This window comes from Prionailurus bengalensis, chromosome C1 (genome assembly GCF_016509475.1).
Source record: "Prionailurus bengalensis isolate Pbe53 chromosome C1, Fcat_Pben_1.1_paternal_pri, whole genome shotgun sequence".
Taxonomy (NCBI): domain Eukaryota; kingdom Metazoa; phylum Chordata; class Mammalia; order Carnivora; family Felidae; genus Prionailurus; species Prionailurus bengalensis.
This window is the reverse complement of record NC_057345.1, coordinates 63,979,776-64,003,383: the sequence shown is the minus strand read 5'-3', so window position 1 is coordinate 64,003,383 and position 23,608 is coordinate 63,979,776. Positions and strand designations below refer to the sequence as shown.

Genomic DNA, 23,608 nt, shown 5'->3' with positions numbered 1-23,608 from the left:
AAAACACCAGGAAAACAAGTAATTGCCTCCTCAACTCCACATGAAGCTAGACAATCAGAAGATTTGATGTAGGAGGGGCAGCAGACATTAGACATGTGTATGTCACAATGTCTAAGAATGAGAAAACAGAAGATGTCAGGGACCCAAAGAAGCTTGGAGAGGCAGAGGGAGTAAGTTCAGTGATTGGAAACCATCTTGCTCCTAAAGAAAAACTGTTACCATGGATATCCACAAATCCTAGGAAACCCTCTGAGGTCTTACCTCTTGTGTTCTCACATTTATGTATCCATAGTGAGTTCGAAGGGGCCGCCTATATGTGTAGGAGAATGGTATCCATTTTGTGCCAGGCTGTCCAAAGCAGTTTAGCAGCAGTGGGAAATTCACTTCATTTACAAGGCGCACAACCAGCAGGAAGAGGAACGCTGCTATGAAGCTCACTGCAATCATAGACTTTCTCTACAAGACATTAAAAAGAAGAATGAATGAATGAATGAATGAATGATTATCAACCAAAAGTAGTCACAGAGGGAGATTCCTTTATCTCCCTCTCTTTTTCTTTCAAAGGGATAAAAGGACTGTGTCATTTAGGAGATTTCATTTGGAGACAGAATTTAATCATTTGGTGACCAGTTTGCTTTAGCCAGCCTCTGAGAACAAGCAGAGAAGCCTTCTTAGATTATCTTTCCATTCCATTCCTACCCTTCCTTACTTCCCCACATTCCTCGACAACTTCTATTCAATTTTCGAAACGCAAATCAGACATTCCCAACTGTAGGAAACCCTTCCCAACTGCTGCATCCCCTCCCACCACCATCCCTTCACCCCAACCTGTCTAACCTAACAGAGTCCTGCACTCCCATACTTTGAAGGCACATCTATGGTTGCACAGTTTTCACTGCATAATTATTTATATGACTTTTCCTCCATCTAACTGCGAGTTCCTAGAGAACCAGAATATACTGTTATACTGATCTCTGGATCCCAGGTCCATAACACACTGCCTTACATATTGTAGGCACCCACGAAACATTTGAGTGAATGAATAAATGGATTTTTCCCATCCTTGTAGACAAATTATCAGCAATTACTTTATTTCTATATCTAGCACCCGCTACAGGCAGGAAGCTGCCTGTGCTGTGAAAGGCTATGCAAAAGTTAAGACTCAAAAAGCTAACAATAAAAGTAGGAAAAAAATCCATGCGAAGCAGCTTAAGAACATCCCCCTTAATGGGTTGCCATGGAACAAGAACGAGAGCAAATGCATCTGACTGGGGTGGGGAAAGCAGAGATGTATTTGAGATTGAGCTGGATAAAATGCATGAATTTTAATCAGTAGAGATATGTGAGTGAAGCTTTCTAGGTAGAGGGAAGACAGCAAGGAGGCAAGAAAACATGGGGTGATTCATAGCTACACAGAACTTTGTCTTCCTGGGGCACAGAGGATGAGAAAAGGCTGGAAACAACAAATGATAACTTTAGGGACTGCCTACAACAAGCTGAGAAGTCTATCGAGGGTGGTAGGTGATAGAAAACCAAAGGAGGTTTTGTTTGTTGCTTGTTTAATTATAATTATAATTATAACTGTTATAAGTTATAATCAAACGTCACTGTTTAAAATGTTTTGAAGCAGGGAGGAACTAAAGACAGACAGCAATGAGTTAGGAGGCTATTCTGACTGGCTAGGACAAAAGTAATGAGGGATGGAAACTAGAGCAGTGGCAAGGGGAGTACAAAGGTAGAAAAAATATGAGAAACTCAACATAGGTGGTAAGCAGAGAACATGGCTCCTGATTGGATAGAGGTGAGATGGAGAATTTTGAGTCCAGGTTACTACAAGAATACTGGTCATATTAGGAGAAACCAGAGTGGTCGGAGTAAGAAATGATTTAGAAGGGTACGAAATGATTTAAAAACCCTGGGCTTCCTAAGTCCTAGTTTTTATCCAGATGGTGGGTCACCTGAATGGAACCATCCAGGAGTCAGGTGGAGGGTCAGGTCTAGAGCAAGAAGAAAGAGCAGGGCAGAGGGCAGATGTCAGGAACAGCCATGCCTTGAAGTCCAGGGTGAAGACACAATCAGAGATTCCTCCACAAAGCTGGGATTGGCCCTCAATTCTTCTTCAAACTTAAGGGAAGCCAAATAACTATCTAGGAATGACCTGGTGTATGTTGTTGTGTTTCCAGCTTATCACTTCTTAGTGAATAAACTTCATTTTGCTCTTCACAGAATGTCCCAAAGTAGAAAAGAAACCCAAAGCCAGCCCCTGTTCCTCCCTGGCCATGATCACAGTCTCTGCAAGGACAGGAGACTAAAGCCCCCAGAAGTCAGAGACCCCAAAGGAAGTCTTAGCTCTTGCTCAGCTCCATAATTTGTAAAAGCCCCGTCCTTCTGTCTAGCCAGCCTAATTTTCCAATCACGTGCAAGTCCCTTGAGTTCTGCCTCCTCAAAACCCCTTATCTCACCACTAACTACCACAGCCTTACCTCATTTAACCTTCTAATCATGAAAAACTGTTTTAATTTGCTCCTCTGTGGAATCATTATGTCCACAACATTGCAATGTGTCAAGGTAACAGCTTAAATGAGGTGATGGATCTTACAAGTTTAAAGGGACATAGACCAGAACAGATGGCTAAATAAAAGCAAAGGGGCCAGTCACCCATTAAGTAAACAGGTAAGAACCTTTTTTATCGCTATCCGGTAGCTTGTTGCAAAACAGCAGTTTTCTTTGAAGGAGACCCAGATGGGATTTGTGTCTTTGTCTATTCCAAAGCCCTGCATGGCTCTCTGGTTCTACTGGTTGCTGCACTACATTGCATGGATGGGGGTTTGGGGACAAAGGTACAGAGGGCCTTTCTGAATTCACAGATCTCGCATAGCCACACATACATAATGCATACATGAGAGGAAAATAAATCAACCATTTTGAGAGCAACTTCAAAATGGAACGAGATCACAGTTGTAAAAGCCTGCTCCCTAGTAATCCCTGTCTGCCTCCCATGTTTCATCAAAGGGAACCAAGTAATGAGCACAGAGAGGATAAGGGGAGCAAATGGAGAGTGGAAGCCAGACAGACTCCTCTGTGCTTGACCTGGAATCATATTCTGCGGTGGGCAGAGGTGTTCCTTTCATAGCTCAGGCTTTGCCTGGACCTGATTCTTTGCCTTTCTTTCTGTTTCAACATTCTTATTTAACATGAAAGCATTCTCATAGTGCTGATATAAAACCACCCTGAAATTTCACTAGAAAAGGTATAATTTCAAACACATCCTGTACTCCAGACAGCAAGGACAGCAGGACACAGCATTGATGTGCATCCTTCTAGCAGTCATTCCTGCCAAATCGTGACCTTGAGCGTTAGCAATTACAATAAAAACCGTGGATGAGGCTTTTTAAAGCCTACCACACCAGAAGGCAGTGAGAATGTGTGTGTGGGGGGGTGGGGGGGGGAGGGATGCAGAGTTGGGGAAGTAACAAAACACAAATGTGTGTGATATATATGAATGTATTTATTCCTTCAAGTCACATGCACTCATTGGGCCCATATTCTGTGTAGATTTGGTGAGGGGCTGAAAAGGAGAAATAAAACCATAAAAGACAGACCACGCTTCAAGCTTCCAGAGAGAGACACCTTATAGCAGCTGGCAAGTAAACAGAAATGTGTAATGTCACCTATCAAAAGAGGTAGTGGAGGTACACACAGGGCACTGTGCCAGCCCAGAGGAAGTGGGAAGGGTGTGGGTGGGACAATTCAGGGAATGCTTGTTTGGGGAGTATTCAAATGGAGTCCTGAAGAATGAGGAGGAGTTAGACAAGTGGAGATGGGAAGGGCATTCCAGCAGAGGGAACAGCATAGACTAAGGCCTTAAATTGGTCAGAAATTTGCAAATCTCTTGGTAAAAAGAACACACAGACTGTATGTGGGGGAAGATGATGGTAGGGAAGCAGACAGGGTGCAAACCATAACACAAAATATAGTAAGCCAGATACATTCAGTCAGATGCAATTATCTGCCCCATCCATCTTAACATTAGGACAATGAAAGGATAAATGCATAAAAGTGCTATGCTTTATAATTCTAAATATTCTTCACATCTTATCTGAAATTGCCATCCACGTTGCCTTGTTTCCAGTAACTTAAGTTTATTCCATCAGTGGCTTGTTCTAGCAATTGTTTCAAGTCCATCAACACTCAGACAAGGAGAAGACTTTTTTATATGTGTTCTATGTCTAACAATCTGTGTATGGAAGTGATCACTGCTGCCCTGCTGAAGTAATCAGAGCCTCTCCTAGATCCAACAGCCAGCAACTAGGTGAGAAAAAACAACAGTAAGTACTCATCAAGTTTATAATGTGTAAAACTCACTCTGACAAACTCTTCATACTGCAAAAACTGGCATTACATTTAATAGGTCATTCCTTTAAGATAAGAAGTATGAATGTTAGGGGCATCTGGCTGGCTCAATGTAGAACATGTGACTTTCAATCTCAGAGTCATGGGTTCAAGCTCTGCCTTTGGCATGGAGCCTATTTAAAAAAAAAAAGGAAGAAGTATCAGCTTTTAAATGACATAACAGGTGCAAAATGCAGAGCACAGTTCTGGCACACAGGGAGCACTCAAAAATGGGAGATGTTATTATGATGATGTAACTACTAACTGTCAGAGCCTTCTTGGCCATTAGCCAGTTGGTAAGAATTGGCCAGCCCATGTGAATGCATGAAGAAAACTTGGAGATATCTTTTCCTCAAATATTCCAAGCAGCTGCACACCCTTGAACCACTCAGTGCAACTTAACCACACAAGCTCTGATAGAATGTCACTGTGCCCAAATAGATCTGATGAATTGCTTTAGGGAAAGCTCTCTCCTTCTTTGTTCCTCATTTTGGGCAAGTCTGAAGGGGCCTTTAACAGCTGAGACATTTAGAATTTAATCCCCTCTGTGCTGCAAAAATATGCATCAAAAATGTGGCATTCTAGTTGCTTACTCTTTAGAGTTGGAATATCATTTATCAGACTTATAGCAGAAATACCTATTTCAAAATAAAATCCACAGAGAATTCATGATTTAGGGAGAAAACAATTGCCAATATTTGTACCTAGCAAATTTGCAAGCTATATTAACATTTGTATGTTTTTATTCTTTCTACCACAGAATTAGCCTTTAACCTCAAGATAAAATCTTTATCTTTTAATATAGTCAGTTGCTAGATCTTTTGTTTCTTTTTCATAAATGATAAACAGTAGAATAAAGCTATATTTTTCTATTTAAATAGTATTATTTAATGACTGAAGTAGTTTTCTAGGGTAAAAATGTATATATTTTTGTCCATATACTGTCATTTATCTAATAACAAATATTTGGGTTGACTGTGTTATTTATATCAGTACTCAAACACCTCACACATTGACGAGTGCCTACCCATTGCGTATTTGTGACCTTATCAGATACAAATTCTTCTACCATATAGAAATTGTGTCATGAAATTAATTCTACCTTGTGTCATTGGCCAAGCTCCAAATGTGTTTCTCCCAAAATACAATAAAGCTGCTTCTCATTTGTACAAGGATGAATTAGCAAAGCTCAGAGTATACAGATAAAATCTTCATTTGTTCTGTTTATCTATTGAATCAACAAACTGGATCCTGCTTATTAAACTATAGTGAACTCTGGAGAAAATATCACCCATTTGTTGGGAGGGGGGTGAGGAAAGGGAGGTGATAACAAGAGGGTCAGACCTAATTTCGTGGAGTCCATACTTAGGCAGCACAGCTGGTGATAAAATCATTGAGGACATCTAGGAGAGTAGGGAATGCCAAACAAGGTCAACATGAGAGAATAAGCAGCACTTCAGAATCCATAAAGCTGTTGAAGCAAATGTGATAACCTAAAAGAAATACACTTTGAGAGTAGGCTTTGAGGAGGGCGGAGGGAGTGGACCTAGATAGGCAGAAAGGAATCTGATTGTGGAAGGTCTTGTATATCATGCCAGGGAATCTGGACTTATACCACAGAAACCAAAGAAGGGGTCTAAGTGTGAGATAGGATCAGGTTTCATTTTGGAGAGTTCACTCGGGACATGTGAATGAGGAGGTGGGAAACAGCCTATTGGAAAGACAAGGACAAGAGCAACATGCACCACATCATCAGATATCACTAACAGACGTTAAATTCTCAATATGAGAACTGCAATGGATACTTTTAGCAACTGGCTGTCCTTCTCCTAGTAGGGGCACTAGGATTAAAGTCCAGATATAGTGTATATGTATGAACAATCATCATAATCTTTTTTTAAACTTATTATTTTGAGAGACAGCATGCACACATGAGTGTGAGTGGGGGAGGGGCAGAGACAGAGGGAGAGAGAGAATCCCAAGCAGGCTCCACCCTGTCAGCCCAGAGCCAGATGCTGGGCTCAAACTCACAAAATGGGAGGTGACGACCTGAGCCAAAATCGAATCAGGCATTTAATCGACTGAGCCACCCAGGTGCTCCAATCACCGTCTTAATAGAAGATAATATTTAATGAGTGCGATTAGTTGGAGAAATACTTGTGTAACCCTCATTTTCCACACAAAGGAATAGAGATGTAGAGAGGGTGAGTGACTTGCCCAAGGTCACAGAGCAAGGAAATAATACACACAGGCATTGAACTCAAAGCCTGTGTTCTAGTGTGTGTGTCAACTAAGTTGTCCATTTTACTCATACCAAAGGGAATACTCTCATAGGAGTGGTTCAGAAATTTTAAAAACTGGCACTAGCCCTAAGTAGATTTTGTAATACATTTTGTCAATAAACAAAATAATTCATATGGAAAATTAAGTGGCTGATCTGAAGCATGGTAATTATATTTACCTCAAAATCAGTAATTTGTGGGCAAATTTAATTCTGGCTTTATTCCCAGTATTAACAAGACAACTTCAGGGTACCGTTGGTTAGCACTCAGGGAAAATAAAGCAATTATTCCTCTACTCCGGCTACAGAATATTCGGTGCCCTTTGTCAATCAATGGTATGGAGCCCTATTACAGGTAGTTTGTAGGGACTAACATGGTAAAACAGACATGCCTTTCTTAGCTCCACAGTTCTGCCATTTTCTGTTTATTCAATGAAGACACAGCTAAACAGCATAATGTTGACGGTTTCATAAAAAAAAAACCTAATAGACAACCTTCAGTATGGTGACCTCCTTTAAGAATTTGGAACCCATGGCAACATGTCACCATCAGACATAGGTAGAATCCAGCAAGAATTACAAATCCAACAAACGGAAACCAAGGCAATACAGTTCTCGTGGGCACCACTGTCATACGTTATTCTGTACAAAAAGCTAATCTGAGGGAAAAATTGTAAGTGGCCAAAATTTCTTCAGGTTTTTTTTTCCCCCAAAGGAGACTCCCTATAGTTGTAAACACTGCTGAGAAGCTTAAGTTAACCTGAGCATTATTAAGTCTGTCAGATGACATGATAAGAGGTCGCACTGAACTTTGACACCTATATTAAAACCATAATGAAAACCGTCAATGAGGTTTTTGTGTGCCTACACATTTTTTTCTTATTTTATTTGCAGAGGGGATTTAGGTTTTCTGCTCTGATTTGATTTTCAAGCTGCTAAAATATCAAATGAATACAATCGTGGCTACATTGACTGAGTTTGTTTCATTTTGAAAAATTATATAAAACCAGTTTATGCCATTTTGCCTTTCATCTTTATCGTACTGCTTCAGCACATGCCCTTCCACATGGCAGAAAGGAATCAAAGTTCTTCAGAAACATAAGATAGAGCTGAAGATTGGTATTGAGTATGTAGAATGAAGGGCCCGGAAAGCAAAGTCTCTCAGTGTGGCTGTGCCAATAGACACAGAGAATTTTAATCCAAAGGGCAGGTTCTCATGATAAGAACATCAGAGATTGGAGTAGATGGCCCTGAAGTTACCTCTGTTTTTCATTAAATTCTTGAACTTAGGGGAACCAATATCCCCTAGTCTGACTGTTATTGTCTCTCCATACCCCTGGCATTCTGTAGAGGGAAGGGAGGTGCTACATAAGCAGAGACAATGAAGATGATTAGGTAACCAGGGCAAGTGATTTTGTTTTATTCTCAGTCACCTTATGGCCCACCGGCCTTTGTTGGTTTCTGCAAACATTTGCTTGGCATATTTCATTCTTGCAGAGATGAGTTCATCTCTTAGAATCCAATTCTTACTTTCAAGGTGTTTAGTAAACAGAAGGATAAATTCTGGGGATCCTGGCGCCATTAGGGAGGAGGTCATTCCCAGAGGCACCACGATAAAGGCAAGAATGATAACCATGAAGACAATGATGATGGGGACCCTTTCTTTTTCTGTGTATCTACAGGACATTAACATTGTACAGCATATATATTTACAAACACTTTCAGACCCATCACCCCAAAGGATTCTCCCTGTAATCAGTGAAGTAGAGAGGGAAGTGGGGGTGCTTGGAAGTCTCATGCCCCTCTGTCTTTTCATGTCTCCCAGTTTCAAGCTTGCATTTCACCATTCTCTAAAGCTCCTTTGCTACCCAGGTCCTGTGACGTTGTCCAGACTGCTCCCCACTGGATCTATCATCCTCATCTCTACAAGTTCACAAATAACTCCACTCAAATGGTGTCTCCTCCTTAAAGCCTGTATCCCTCCCTGGCTTCCAGGTCATGGATGAGACTGAGTCGAGATGGAGTGGATGGAGAAGGAAGATGGAGGAAACAGGAAAGGAGGAGGTGGGGTGGGGTGGGGTGGGGGGGTGGAGATTGGGGGAAGGGAAAGGTTTCCCTCTAGTTTTGTTTGCAATCAGTCGCTGAGAATGTGAACAACATCTGAGAAACATCTCGAGCACCCTCAAGCACAACTTCTCGAATTTGGAAGATATTCAGTCAATATGTGTGGAAGAATGAAAAGAATGAAGGAGACAAGGAAAGATTGAGGATTAAAGATTATCCTCTCCTGGGGCGTCTGGGTGGCTCAGTCAGTTCGGCTCAGGTCATGATCTGTGGCTGGTGAGTTCGAGCCCCATGTCAGGCTCTGTGCTGACAGCTCACAGCCTGGAGCCTGCTTCGGATTCTGTGTCTTCCTCTCTCTGTGTCCACTCCCCCACTGCACTCTCTCTCTCTCAAAAATAAATAAATATTAAAAAAAATAAAAAAAATTATCCTCTTCTAAATTTAAGCAGTAAATTATCTGAAAAGTTTCAAATTGGGATCATTAGGGGAAATATGTTTTCTACACAAAGTATTCTTTTCTTTTTTCCTCTTAATTCACCTCGCTTGTAGATCTGACGTGGGTATGGTGGGGCGGTGGGGGAAAGTGTTAGGATGGGGGAATATAAAGTGAAGTAGGTAGAACTGGAATATTCTGAGAATTGCTTGGACGCTTGCAGATCTGAATGGTAGCAAACCTGCTTAAAGCAACATCCTTTATAGGGTACATAATGAAAAGACTTAAAGAATGCACTTTTTTAAAGAAAACCAACTCTTGTCTCTGGATAACACTTAAAGCTAGAATCCGACATCAGTGAATGAGATGTGGGTAACAAAAGGATACCTGTGGTAGTAATAAGGACGATGACACATTTTCTGAGAGGAGAGACTTGTGCTCAGCAAGCACTTTACAAAGATGAAACAGATTCTCACCAGCAGCCTATCTGTAGACTCAAGGTGGTCAAGTTACACTAAATGAGTCAATATATGTCAACTTGGGCACATTGTTCTTAAACTCTTTGTGCCTGTTTTCCCACCTAAGATTGGAAAAATAATAGTACCTACCCAGTATGATTGTTAACAGGTTTTTGTTTGTTTTTAAGAGAAAGCATGTCTTTAAGAGAGAGCATGTGAGCAGGGGACAGAGACAGAGGGAAAGAGAGAGAAAATCTTTTTTTTTTAATATTTTTAAGTGTTTATATTTTGAGAGCATGAGAGAGAGACAGAGCGTGAGCAGGGGAGGGGCAGAGAGAGATGGAGACACAGAATCCAAAGTAGGCTCCAGGCTCTGAGCTGTCAGCACAGAGACCGATGCAGGGCTCGAACTCACGAGCTGCGAAATCATGACCTGAGCCGAAGTAGGACACTTAACCTACCGAGCCACCCAGGCACCCCAGAAGAACCTTTAATGAACATACGAGAGAGAAAATCTTAAGCAGGCTCCACACTCTTTGCGGAGCCCAACTCAGGGCTCAATCCCAGGACCCTGGGATCATGACCTGAGGTGAAATCAAGAGTCAGACGCCCAACTGACTGAGCCACCCAGGCGCCCCCTATGATTGTTAATGGTTTAAATGATTTACTACATAAGAAGAACCCTAAAAGCACTGCCTGGCAAAGGGAAAGTGCTCGGTAAATGTTAGCGTTTATTGTTAACAGTATTTCATCAACTCTAAGATACCATCAATTGTTAGATACACAGTTACTCTAAATATAGTAAGAAAGAAAAGCAAGATGGGAAGTCTAATAATAGACCTCTGCAAAAAGCCAAGACACCAAAATGAGATTTCCTTAAAGTTAGAATATTCCAGAAATAAAGCTGCCATTCAGAAAGGCACAGCAAGAAAAGAGAAAGGGAAAATAGTCTCCCCTGAGAATTCGAACCACAGGCAGGTACTCATGCAGGTTTTTGATACAGCTTCACACTACTGGTATGACTCAAGAAAAATCTCAGTAAATAATTCAATTTAAAGTGGTCTCAGGTTGGTAGTATCCCCAGGTGACCGTTTGAAACAACGCAAATCCTATCTGGGAGAATTTAGCTTTGTTGCAGGCTGGTAGTGACTGCAAGGTGGTATGGAGTATACAAAGACACCTCCCTCTTAGATATGAGAAAAAAAAACATTTTAAAATCAATGAAGTATGGTGGTATCAAAATCATTGTCGTCACCATCATCATCATCATCATCATCATCATCATCATCCTAGAGAATAAAAAGAATCAGGAATGGGATCAGGATTATTTTAAATGCCTATCCCTTACCCTGTACTCTAAAGGAGCCATAACCACAGTGCACAAAGAAAGAATAACAAAGAGTCCGGGAGTTCTCTGGGACATTGGAATTTGCCAACATAAATGCCTTTTGGGTGTTTTTCCTTCTTTTTGAAGTTTCCTTGACATGGCTAGGTGACCCTGCACACACATGCATGTCATAACCCATCCATACACAGATGTCAACTGTGGCACCTCCCAGCATCTCCCTCGGGAATAGACACTGTCCTCTCGTAGGTCGAAGTTGAACCCTGGCAGGGGAACATATATATTCAAAAGTCTTTGCTGAACACAAGTAGAGTTTTGCCAGAGCACAGGCCTCCTGGTGATAATAAATTGTACTGTGCCAAGAACAGGTGAATTTCAAAGTAGGACAGTTTCCCCGTCAATTCTGGGCTTCATATTGCATTGGCAGTAATTTGAATCGCCCATGCAACATAAAGTATATTAGTTTATTACTTATGGTCTCCTGTGCTAGAATAGCAAAGGCAGAAAGATCTCCACTGTTAAGCAGAAGCCTAGAAATACATGTATAAGGTCTGTCATCAGTGAGTCTTTGATATATATTTTTATCATAAACAGATCAGTCAATGCCATTATTTCCAACAGCCTACAAGCCTTCTCTATTGAGATGTCCCAGAGGCAACTCAAATTTAATAGTCCAAATCTAAACCAATGATATCCTCCCTCCCCAATCATCTCTTCCTCATCTACACTGTCCCTCTACGTAGCTACCACTAAAGTTCCCTGAGAGCCCCAATAACTAAAATCTCACCCTACACCATGACTTTGAGCATCTTAATTTTCCTTGTCCACGTTCCTCATCTGTAAAATCTTAAAGTCATTTTGAAAATTAAATAATGAGATAATACATAAAAGGGCCTAGCTTAGTGTCCAGCACATAAGAGGCAATCAATGATCATTAATTTCCTTTTTTTCTTTTTTCTCCTCAAATTAGCTGCACCAGCTCTTCTGCCTTCGTGGAACATCTTCGTCTTTCCTTTCTCTGTTAGGAAAACTGCTAATCACTCTTCAAGACCAAATCTAAGTGTCATCTCCTATGAAATGGTCCTGACCCTCCAGGAAGATTTTAGACCACTTTGTTCTGAAGCATACTTCAAATCATGTGGTAATTATTTGATTACCAATCAACCTTCATCATTCAACCAAATTCAGAGAACACATGACCCCCACAGTCTCCTCAGACAGACACTGCTAATCAACTACAGCACCCCCTCCCCTTGAGTCAGGAAGCAACTTCGGAATCCTTTCAACACAATGCTCCAGGCAACAGTGGTAGTAATTAGACCTGGGATATTGACCTCTCTACCGCAAAAGAAGTAGCAGCTTGGAAACAAGGGCCTTGATTAGTCTATGACCAACGTGACCACAGGTAAGAGTGTTATCCTGTCCAGGCCTTGATTTCTTCATCTGGACGATGGAATGTCTTCAGGATCCTAGCTGGCTTTCATGTCTAATGACCCTGTAACGATGACCCAGGTACCCTGACTGGCAGTGCTGGTGTCACTACAAGTAAGACTTCTGGCATGGCTCTGGATGTGGCCCCACACGTGGTCAAGGCCCATTTCTTACCACAGAGTTAGGCATGCCTTCAGAAACTCATAAATTGAACCCAGTGTCTCTGAAATTGAAATCGAAATGGGGTGAGAATTTGTGATCTTTCAACTTGGTAGATAGCAGCTGCCACTTACCAAAGCCTATCTGATTGCAGCTATTTTGCACCTGCTGAGAAAAAGTTTGCAGCAAAAGAGATTATTTCCTTTTTAACCCTTATCTGAAAAGAAGCTTCCATATTTTTTCACCCAGTTGTGCAGAACAGAATCAGGTTCAGTCTCTCATACATATACAGACACTGATGGGTTAACATACCTGGTCAAACCACTCCCACTAAGCCCTGGCACCCACAGTAGGAGGGATTTTATTTTATTTTATTTTATTTTATTTTATTTTATTTTATTTTATTTTATTTTATTTATTTTATTATTTTATTTTATTTTACTTTATTTTTCTTTTCCTGAAATTTATTATCAAATTGGTTCCCATACAACATCCAGTGCTCGTCCCAACGAGTGCCCTCCTCAATGCCCATCACCCACTTTCCCCTCCCTCCCACCCCCCCATCAACTCTCAGTTTATTCTCAGTTTTTAAGAGTCTCTTAGGGTTTGCCTCCCTCCCTCTCTAACTTTTCTTCCCTTCCCCATCACGGTAGGAATTTTAAATGTTGAGTTTAGTTTGTTGAAAATCCGAAATCAAAGCAAAGTGAGTATGAAAATTTTCATTTCTATGCATATTTATTAAAATAAGAAAATATCTGTTTTTGTATCTTATACATGACTGCATAAATATGATTTCTCAGGGGTGCCTGGGTGGCTTAGTCGGTTAAGCATCCGACTTTAGCTCAGGTCATGATCTCATAGTCCGTGGGTTTGAGCCCTGTGTCGGGCTCTGTGCTAACAGCTCAGAGCCTGGAGCCTGTTTCAGATTCCGTGCCTCCCTCTCTCTCTGCCCCTCGCCTCCCCCCCATCTCTCTCAAAAATAAATAAACATTAAAAATGTTTTTTAAAAAAGATGATGATTTCTCTGGAGATTATTTGTTGGTTCTACAAGTCAAATATTCAGATTTACTCAGTAAACATCATCATAAAAATATTCACAAAGGTAGCTCCAGGGGAAGAATTACCAATAAACAGATGTGAAGGAACAAAGGCCATTTCCCCAAATTTAGAAACATTCAGTTGACAGGAATTAACTTGTGCTAGATAAAATCTCAGTTCTGGTGCCCAAGACCCAGACTGGGTGGGTGTTTTTTGGCAGAATTTAGATCCCAAAGATTGAACTTTCACAACTGCTAAAGGGCTTGCCCCGCGGTACACTGACCCTCCCCAGCATATCTCTGTTGACTATTGCAACGGCTGGCTTCCTATCTCTTTCCCTGCTGTATTGTGAGTTCTTGAAAAGCAGAGGCTCTATCTGCCTTGTTCACCAATGCTTCCCCATTGGCAAAAGCAGCCAAGCCAGAAGTCTTGTGCACACAAACCTCGAAAGCAATGAGTAATCTGAACAGTTTTGAAAGCCCAAGTGAGTGCAGCATGGTTCACCTCTTTTAACCATGTGTCTATCAGCCTAGCCCAGCCACAAGGGCAAGACCACCTCCATACTCTAGTGTATTCTCGAGCACCTGACCACCAATTCATAAGACAATGCTCAGAAAACACATAATTCCTGTTCACTTAAAAACAGTATTTTCCAAAATTTTCTCAAAGCATGAAGTTGGCCCATAATCTTAGCATATTTTGATATATTCTTGCATTTTGTTATTTTTAGGCAATATTTTGAAAATCAGGTTTTGCCTCTGATTTTAACAAAGGCTTTTCTTCCTGAGCAAAACAGATGAGCAGTTCAGCAAGACAGGGCAGCTTTTATCTGCAAAAAAATCTGCCTTTCAGCAGAGCAGACAATATGAGCAAAACGGAGGCAAGCACATTAAATATTTCCTATATGTGAATTGTGATTCTTTTCTCCCGTGGGATGTGCAAGTGGCAAGATAGTTTATTCCCATGTGGTGCTGATAGCAAGTCCTGAATACTTCTGAATATATCACTTTTATTGCCTTTTAGATTGAATTACTGTGAAAGAAAAAATACTTTCGTGAGAATTCAAAATCAAAATACTTTAGGAGCTTTTAGAATCCACCTCCAGGACATAAAGAAAAGCTTAAGAAAACAAATAATTCTGTTCTGCTAAGGGATACTAGGTACCACTCCCATTGAGAGAGGGCCCCTTCACAGAAAGGGAGACGTTATCAAATATTTATACTGACTTTCAGGGGAAAACCGGGAGTGTTCTACTTGGGATTCAGGTACTCTCAGTCCTTTCCCTGCTGCTGTAGAACTTGCCATGTAACAGACAAAATCTTTCCCAGGGAGCTATGACCTGTAACATTTCGGCACTAAATGTTCCTTCCAGACCTTGGCTTAACGGGCTTTTAATGGTATAGTTCACTAAAAATCTCAGCTGTCCATTATCCACTAATCATAAAGACTCTTGTTCAATATATACCATTTCTTGTGTTTTCGAAAAAATTTTTGGTAGATTTCTTTTTTTTCCCATGCAATCAAGAACTCCACCAACCAAAATTAAGTTATTTCAATCACTTTAACTCTAAGCTTGTAGTTTTCTTTTTTAGGAGAGAGAAAATTGTGCATATGGTAAGACAAGGTCCAAGTGACTTAGCATGATATAAAAGCCCCTTTATGATCTGACCTATGACTATTTGTCCAGCCTATCCCACAGCCTCCTCAAGCTCATATGTCCTACTTTAGCTATAGTAAGCATCTCATGGTTTTTGACATGCTTTTTGACAGCTTCATACACTGGTATATACCGTTCCTTCTACCTAAAATTTCAGTTCAGGGAAATGAAAAACAAAACAAAACAAGATCTGTCTTCAGACACAAAAAAACTTCACCTCCTCTCAGATATTTCCCCTGGCCTTTCTACTTTCTTACCAGGAAATTAACCCCTAGATTCTTAGGGAGTCCATAATCAGAGAGTAGATAGATAGATAGATAGATAGATAGATAGATAGATAGATAGATAGACAGGCAATAGATAGATGACAGATAGAAGATAGGTGGATAAAACAATTACAGATATAAAGCAAAATTTTATACACATAAAATTTGTACTGGCTCAGTCATGTTATTATTGTAGTACCATTAATTGAGCACCGGCTAGTATGTGGAATTATACTGGATCCTTTACACACATTTCCTCTAATATTTACAACTGCAATGCATGTTAATACTTTTATCCCCTATTTTACAGTTAAGGAAACTTTGGCCAAAAGGGATAAATGATTTGCCTAGGATAATAGCTAATAAATAGTAATTAATGTCAGGATTCAAACCAGACTGTCCAAAAAGCTAGTGATCTTTGCATTATACCCCAAGAATATTTTATCTTCTGGTCCTGTATTTGTTTAGTCATATGTCTGTCTATGCTAATAAATTATAATGCCTTGGAGAAAAGAACTGCATCTTGGACCCCTAGTACTGGAAACTCATTGCTTGGCACATATAGGTGCTCAATAAAATATTGGTAAATCAATAAATTAAATGAATATAATAATTTACCTCTGTGCTTTCAGGTGAAAAATAGTTATTGTAAGTGGAAATCAGGATGCTTGTATATCTCTTGATGCTTTGCTTTAATCATTTTCAAGAGGTAATAGTAGTCAAAAGAAAAGATGATTTCGAGACAGACTGTGGTCTAATCTCAGCTCCACATTAAACAAATTAGTTTCTATCTACAGATTTCTACACTGTAAAATGGAGATTATAAGAGACCCCCCCCTTTAACAGATTTATAGGGTTTAACTCTGATAAAAGCCCTTCCTTCATAAACACTAAAGTTCCATACAAATGTTGATTGATGTGGATTGTCAACTATAAAAGATGATTTTCCTTGAAGAATATTTATTTTAAAACATTACTTTTGTAACAAGAAAACTGAGGGCTGAAGAAATGTAATATTTTCTACAAATCAACACATATTTACTGAGCACCAACACTATGCTTCTACAAGGTCTGAGTTCTGTCTGTTCTCCTAAAATAAGAAACTTGATGGTGAGAGAAAATATGACGGAGGAAACTAGTATGTGTTCATTAAAAAATAACTTAATGTCTATCTTTCTCATTAGGGTTGAAATTCTACAAGGGCAAGAACTGTGTCTGTTTTTGTTGCCAATACATCATCCTAGTACAACATTTGGTATACAGGTGGTGCTCAACAAACATTTGTTGACTACACACTCATGGTGCATTCATGGGTTAGTAAAATATCATCATGGACAAAGGTTTCTAGGATAAGGTGGTCTGGAAATGGAGGCTTAAATCAAAGAGAAAAATTAATTTTCTATGTAAAAAGCCACAGGAATTTTCAGATGGAAACTGACAACAGGAGAGGAAGAGAATGATAACAAATGAAAAGACGCCCAGGAAAGGAGGAGCAAGGCAGGGTCTATGTGGGGTGACCAAAAAACATTTCTTTGGAAAGAAAAGACAGCCCCTGAACTATCTAGTGATACAGTTTTCAAAGCATTTTATTGCATGAAATTGTACTTTCTCCCTCCCACCTAACACACATGCATAATTTCCCCTAAGAAATTAGCTCTGATATACAGGCTTTATTCTCTTTCCACTAACTACACCACTCTGGAGCCTACCTTAGTGAGCTAACTGCGGACATTTAGGAAATTTGGGTTTGCTCCTAGACACATAAACTTTACCTCCCTGACCCTCCAATTTGGAAAATGGAGATAGTAACCTACCACTTCTCATGCTAACAATGAGGATTGAAAAAAGAAGCACGCATTGTGTATCTGGCACATAGCAGTGCTCCTAAATGTCTGTTCCATTCCCTGGCCACCATCCTCCGTCTATTCATCCTACATCATGAGAGCAACACTTTGTAACTATTGAGGTTCAGTTTAGCACAGGTGGGAATACACATAAGCATACCCTCACAAACTCAAACACCTTACCTCTTACCAAATGCAATAGTACTCAAGACCAACATCTCCAAAGAATAATCCACTTGGTAGAACATTCTTCGAGTTTTTAACTACAAAGGCCCGTGCTAGTAGCACCCTGAAATACAGCCTTTGGGTCTCTTTAGTTTGAAAAATCTTCAAGAAGCTCTTTGATATCAAAGAACATACCTATTTTCGGTAGCTTTAAACTGTAATTGCTAAGGCTCTCTCCTGGGAAAAAAAATAAAGTCTCATGAAGAAAAAGAAAACATCTCAATAAGGGCTTCTGGAGGAAAAATCTTGCACTGGTTTGCAAAATTCTTAACAGAGCTCTTCTTCCTCATACTCCAGAGTGAGGAAGCTGCCAGATAGAACAGAATTCTAACAGGAGGAGCAAGGAAAGAATCACAGGGCTCCATAACCTGATCAGGTTTTGACAAGTTGAACATCTTCCTTTCCTCATCACAGATTATGAAAATTTGACTTATTTTACCTCCTAACAGGTGAACAAAATATATAAAATAAATAGAATCTTCCCAGGATATTTCACTTTCTTAGAGTAATAGGCAAGTGCATTAACTTCACATAAATTATATGCCTAAATACACCAACTAACAACATGCAACCACACACCCATCACTCTGCTTCCCTTAAGTGGGCTGAACTTGACCTTCAAAGCCCTTGAAATGCAAAAAAAACTTACTCTTTTCTGACATTTATGAGTGTCTTTTCTGCTTGACTGCCTTTTACCGCCTGGAAATAATAGTGAAAGCATTGTAGACGAAACCAGCTATAAACACTGACAAATAACAGGAAAGGCAGACAGTTTTATTCCAGGCAGGTTAAAGCTAATCTAATCAAATCTAATTCTCTCTCTTTCTGTAAGCCTACCACTATGTTCAATTTATTTTTTGATTAGAAGTGCAATATGATAGTCCTCTCTTGGATTGCAGTTAAACAATACTGAGGTTTACATTTGCCCTACAAACAATTCTGATGAAACAACAGATTTTAAAGGTGGTGGGGTTTTTTTTTTGTTGTTGTTGTTGTTGTTTTTTAGAAGATAGTCTCATACGAAAGTTAAGTTCTAAGAAGATTCTACAGAAAACTTTTTCTCAGTGCTTTTTGACTCTAAAAATTTATGGATTGGTTCTATTCTACCCAATAATAAAATATACCTAAGAGGAAAGTATTCTTTGGCCCCGGGTTTCAGAGATTTAAGAAAAAAAGCTCTTTGGAAATACTAACAGTAGTGAAGACATTACATATGTGTATTTAAATACTGAATAATGGGAACAATGAGACTTGGGGTTGAAGAATATATTGTTAGCAATTAAGCCAGCAAGGTACAAAGAGCTATTTTCTTTCCATTGAACAAAGGTACAATCCCTCATCAAAAATAGAGCTCCCAGCCAAAGCATAAGAGACTCTTAAAAACTGAGAACAAACTGAGGGTTGACGGGGGGTGGGAGGGAGGGGAGGGTGGGTGATGGGTATTGAAGAGGGCACCTTTTGGGGTGAGCACTGGGTGTTGTATGGAAACCAATTTGACAATAAATTTCATATATTGAAAAAAAAATAGAGCTCCCCTAGTGAAGTACAAAGCAAGGCTCCATAGTCCCCCCCACAGTGGCTATGCATGAATGACCAGTTTGCCTTTGTGCAAAAAGTTTTCACTGACCAGCAAACCATTCTCTTTCTCCAACTCTTTATTTATGATAGAAAGCAAATATACATTGGCCTATCCACGCACAGACACGCTTACTTGTATCTGTAATGTACCAGTTTTTAGGTGACACCACCATATCATGTTTTAAAGTTTTACTTTTAGAAATAGAATTTCACTGATGGTCTTAGAAGAAGAAAGGAGATATATGCTAACTAATTTGGATATAAATTAAAAAAAAATTAAATGCTAAAAAAAGAAGAAGAAAGGAGAAAGCTCACCATTTTACTTTATCTTCAAATTAACATTAGTATATGACCTTTGTGTAAAAAAGACTAGGAAACTGAATCCCTGTTGTACACTTGAAACTAACGTAACATCGTACATCAACTACACTTCAATAAAAAAGTTAATTTAAAAAAAGACTAGGAAACCATCCACAAAATGATAGGATTTCAACAAGACATTTAATGTTTCTGTATTAAACTTGAAATAATATGAAGACTGCCAGGTGTGAAAGATAGTTTACTGGTTTCTTACAAAACTAAACATACTCTTACCACATGATCTAGCAGTCACACTCCTTGGTATTTACCCTAAGGATTTGAGAACTTATGGACACACAAAACCTGCACACAGATGTGAATAGCAGCTTTATTCATAATTGCGCAAACTTGTAAGCAACCAAGATATCCTTCAGTAGGTGAATGGATAAATGAACGGTGGAATATCCAGACAATGGAATACTCAGCACTAAAAGGAAATGAGCTATCAAGCCTTGAAAAGATATGGAGGAACCTTAAATATGTATTACTAAGCAAAAGAAAGCAATCTAAAAAGGCTATATACTATGATTCCAACCATACGACTTTCTGAAAAAGGAAAAACTACGAAGATAGCAAAAAGTTCAATTCAGGAGCTGGGGGAAGAGGAAGATGAATGGGTGAAGAACAGATGATTTTTAGGGCAGTGAAACTACTCTATATGTTACTATAATGGTGGATACATGTCATTAGAAATTTGTCCAAAAGCATAGAATGTACACAACCAAGAGAGAAGCCTAATGTAAACTATGGGCTCTGTGTGATAATGACATGCCAATGTAGGTTCATCATTTGTAACAAATGTACCATTTGGGTGAGAGATGTTCTTAAGCGGAGGAGGTTTTGTATGAGTCAGGCCAGCCAGAGTATGTGGAACATCTCTGTACCTTCAGCTCAAATTTGCTATGAACTTAAAAACTGCTCTAAAAAAACTGTCTATTAAAAAAAAAGTTCTCATAGAGAAGAAAGGACAACAGCCATTGGTATCACTTGGCCTTGGTTCTAGCCTGGGTGTTTCTACTAACCAGACGAGTAACTGTGGGCTCTTTTGAATTGATTTGGTTTCCTTATATGTGAAATTGGTATAGTATGAATACATGGAACATTTTCTAAAGTCACTTCTAGCACCATGTAGAAAATTGGGTAGGCTTAATGATCACAGAAGAGGGCTAAAGGATAGCTTACTGTCACCCCAAGGGGAAATGAGGACCCTGTATCCATAGTTTTCTGTTACCAACTTTGTTGCTCAAATCTGCAAAGATATAACATTATGGCAACAACATTGTTCACCAAACTGGCAAGTGAAAAAATAAGGTAGAAAAATAGGTAAAAACTAGTATGATTAAATTTCACAATGATAAATGGGAAAGGTTACAAATTAAGTTAAAACAAAAAAGACTTTGGTCCAATAAAAGATGGGTAGGAATGTTTCATTGATATTACTTAAAGGCAAAAAGACCTGAGGTTTTAGTTGACCAGGAAGTTCAAAATGAATGGCACAGCTGCTAAAGAAAGTAATTAATTGAGGAAACTGGGAATTAATCTGAAGCAGAGAAAACCAAAGGGGTGATTAAGAATGAAAATATTCACATGGAAGAAGGAGTTGGTATAGTTCTGTCTGGGGCAAAAAACAGAATTAAGTCTGCCAAGTAGAATTAAGTCCAAAAGGTGGATTTTGACTCTACATAAATAATAACTTTGGTTTCAAACATCAACAAAAACTTTGGTTTCAAGGGCATTTAATATGCCGCAGGCTTAATCAAGACGTGGAACTATGGAGACAGGCATGGACTCTCCTCAAGGTAGCTGATGGTCCAGTAATAAACAGGCTGCTTTGAGAGGAAATGAACACTCCAAAGGAAGAAGGCATGGAAAGGCTTACTGATGATTTTTAAAGGGAAATCTTGCATCACCTGATTTATTAAATTAAACTTCTTTTTTCTTAAATGCCCATCAATGGATGAATGGATAAATGAGATGGTATATGTATGTATGTATGTATGTATGTACACACACACACACACACACACACACAATGGAATATTATTCAGACATAAGAAGGAAAGCCTGCCATTTGCAACAATGTAGATGAATCTAAAGGACATTATGCTAAGTGAAATAAGCCAGAGAAACACAAATACCATATGATTTTACTTCTATTTGGAATCTAAGAAAGAAAAAAAAAGTCAAACTCAGAAACAGAGTGTAGAATGGTAGTTATACAAAGGCTAGGGGTGAGTGAAGTGGGGAAATGCTGGTCAAAGGATACCAGCCTTCAGTTACAAGATGAAAAAGTTCTGGGGATCTAACATACAGCACAGGCACTATTTAATAATACTGTATTTTATACTTGAAATTTGCTAAGAGAATAGATCTTAAACGTTCTCACCACACACACACACACACACACAAGTGACCATGTGAGGTGATGGGCATGTCAATTAACCTGATTGTGGTAATCATCTCACAGTGTATATATGTATCAAACCATCAGGTTGTACACTTTAAATATACACACCTATTTGTCAATTACACTTCGGTAAAGCTGAGAGGAGAACAACCACCTCTTTTCCAGCTTGAATTCCCAGCTACTGGTCCAAGGTGTGGCAGGGTGTTTCCTTTAAAAATTGCCTTATATGAGCTGATCTTACTGGTACTTATCCCCCAGTGTCAGGACTTCAGTCATAGGGAGTACTTAAGCAAAAAGAGGAGGACTCCTGGTTACCCATTCATTCATTCTTTCAACAAACACTTCATAGAAGTCGCTTCCTACCTGCTCTGTGCAGATCTGCCTTTGTAACGTCAAAAGTGCACGAACTTTTCATGACCATTCCTCCGTACCCAGGTCTATCAGTACATAATCTCTTACTACACTGAAGCCCCTGCTTCTAACAGTAATTTTAAATTGAGATCAAGAACACTTTAACTTCCCACGAGACGAGGCACCAACGACGGCCTGTTTTCAATGCTGCTGTCAGAATATTAAGTTCCTGAGAAGGTACACTACTCATTACTGGTTCCGGCAATGTTTTATGACAGGCTACAATGAATACAAATCCCAAGAATTATCTTGGAGGCTTCTCAAAATAGTACTGTAAGATTTCCTCAGTGAGGCTGCTAAGTCTTGTGGCTATAAATCTCCCCCAATAACACAGCTTATTCAATTTAAGGCTGCAAGCCCAAGAGAGATTAATGAGATAAGTTGTCCACTAGTCAAGGGAAGAACACAAGATCTTTCCTATCTTATTTCATCTTCTGGTTTAATCATTATAAGTGTTATATAATGTGACATTCACACATTATTGAAGACGTTCAAGGAACAAATTGCATATCACTAATCAGCAGATCATTTTTCATTTTCATTTCTTGCAGACTCAAAAATTAATGATACCCTCCCTTTTCTATTAAATCTTCTTTTTTTAAGTGATATTAAATAAGAAATTGAACGTGGGAACAATAAGCATTTCTTTTCTCTCTTTTTTTGTTCTTTTGTCATTTCGGTGCTTTTCCCCCCAAGCTAACGAATCCAGGCAGTGTTAGAAAAAGGCTTAAGAGCAGCAACTTATTTTGTTTCGGTTCGTTACACCTCTGACAAGCAACTTGCTCCTTCAGGATCCAAAATGCTCCTTTCCCCCTTGATTCTTTCATGTGTGTCATTCTTCTCTAACTTAGTGGTTGCAACACACTTGGATGCTATTTCCAATCTGCTAATTGGGTCCAGGGGAGCGTCTGCATGGATCGGGGCAGTGAGGCCATGACAAACTTGCGAGGCTCCTTGCTCTCTGCCAGGATCTTCTCTGGCTGGAATCTTCTCTGGCACGGCTGCCAGAGTGCCCCCTGGTCTGGGGCAGCCGATGGATGTGGGCAGTCTGGCCCCTGGCATGCCAACCTCGATCAGCGGGGGAGGAAAGGACCTTCCTGATCAGCAGCCCCAACAACGTACTGGGGGATTTTAATTAAAAAAATCCTTTCGCTATGCCATTGTAAAATATTGAAGAAGGCTCACCAAAAGAAGCTCGAGGTTCTCTGAAATTTAAGCTTTTAGTAGGCCCCAGGAACCTTTTTTATTTTAAAGTATGA

At 39.6% G+C, this 23,608-nt stretch overlaps 1 protein-coding gene across 3 annotated transcripts in view; it reads right to left on the bottom strand.

Annotated features, from left to right (window-relative positions):
• Window positions 1–23,608, bottom strand: part of ST6GALNAC3 (ST6 N-acetylgalactosaminide alpha-2,6-sialyltransferase 3) — a 549,238-nt gene that overhangs the window by 317,023 nt on the left and 208,607 nt on the right. For all 3 annotated transcript variants that reach the window (XM_043575303.1, XM_043575304.1, XM_043575305.1), the window contains exon 2: window positions 262–456. In XM_043575303.1, coding sequence (XP_043431238.1) covers window positions 262–456 — 195 coding nt within the window. The remainder of the gene's footprint in view (window positions 1–261; window positions 457–23,608) is intronic.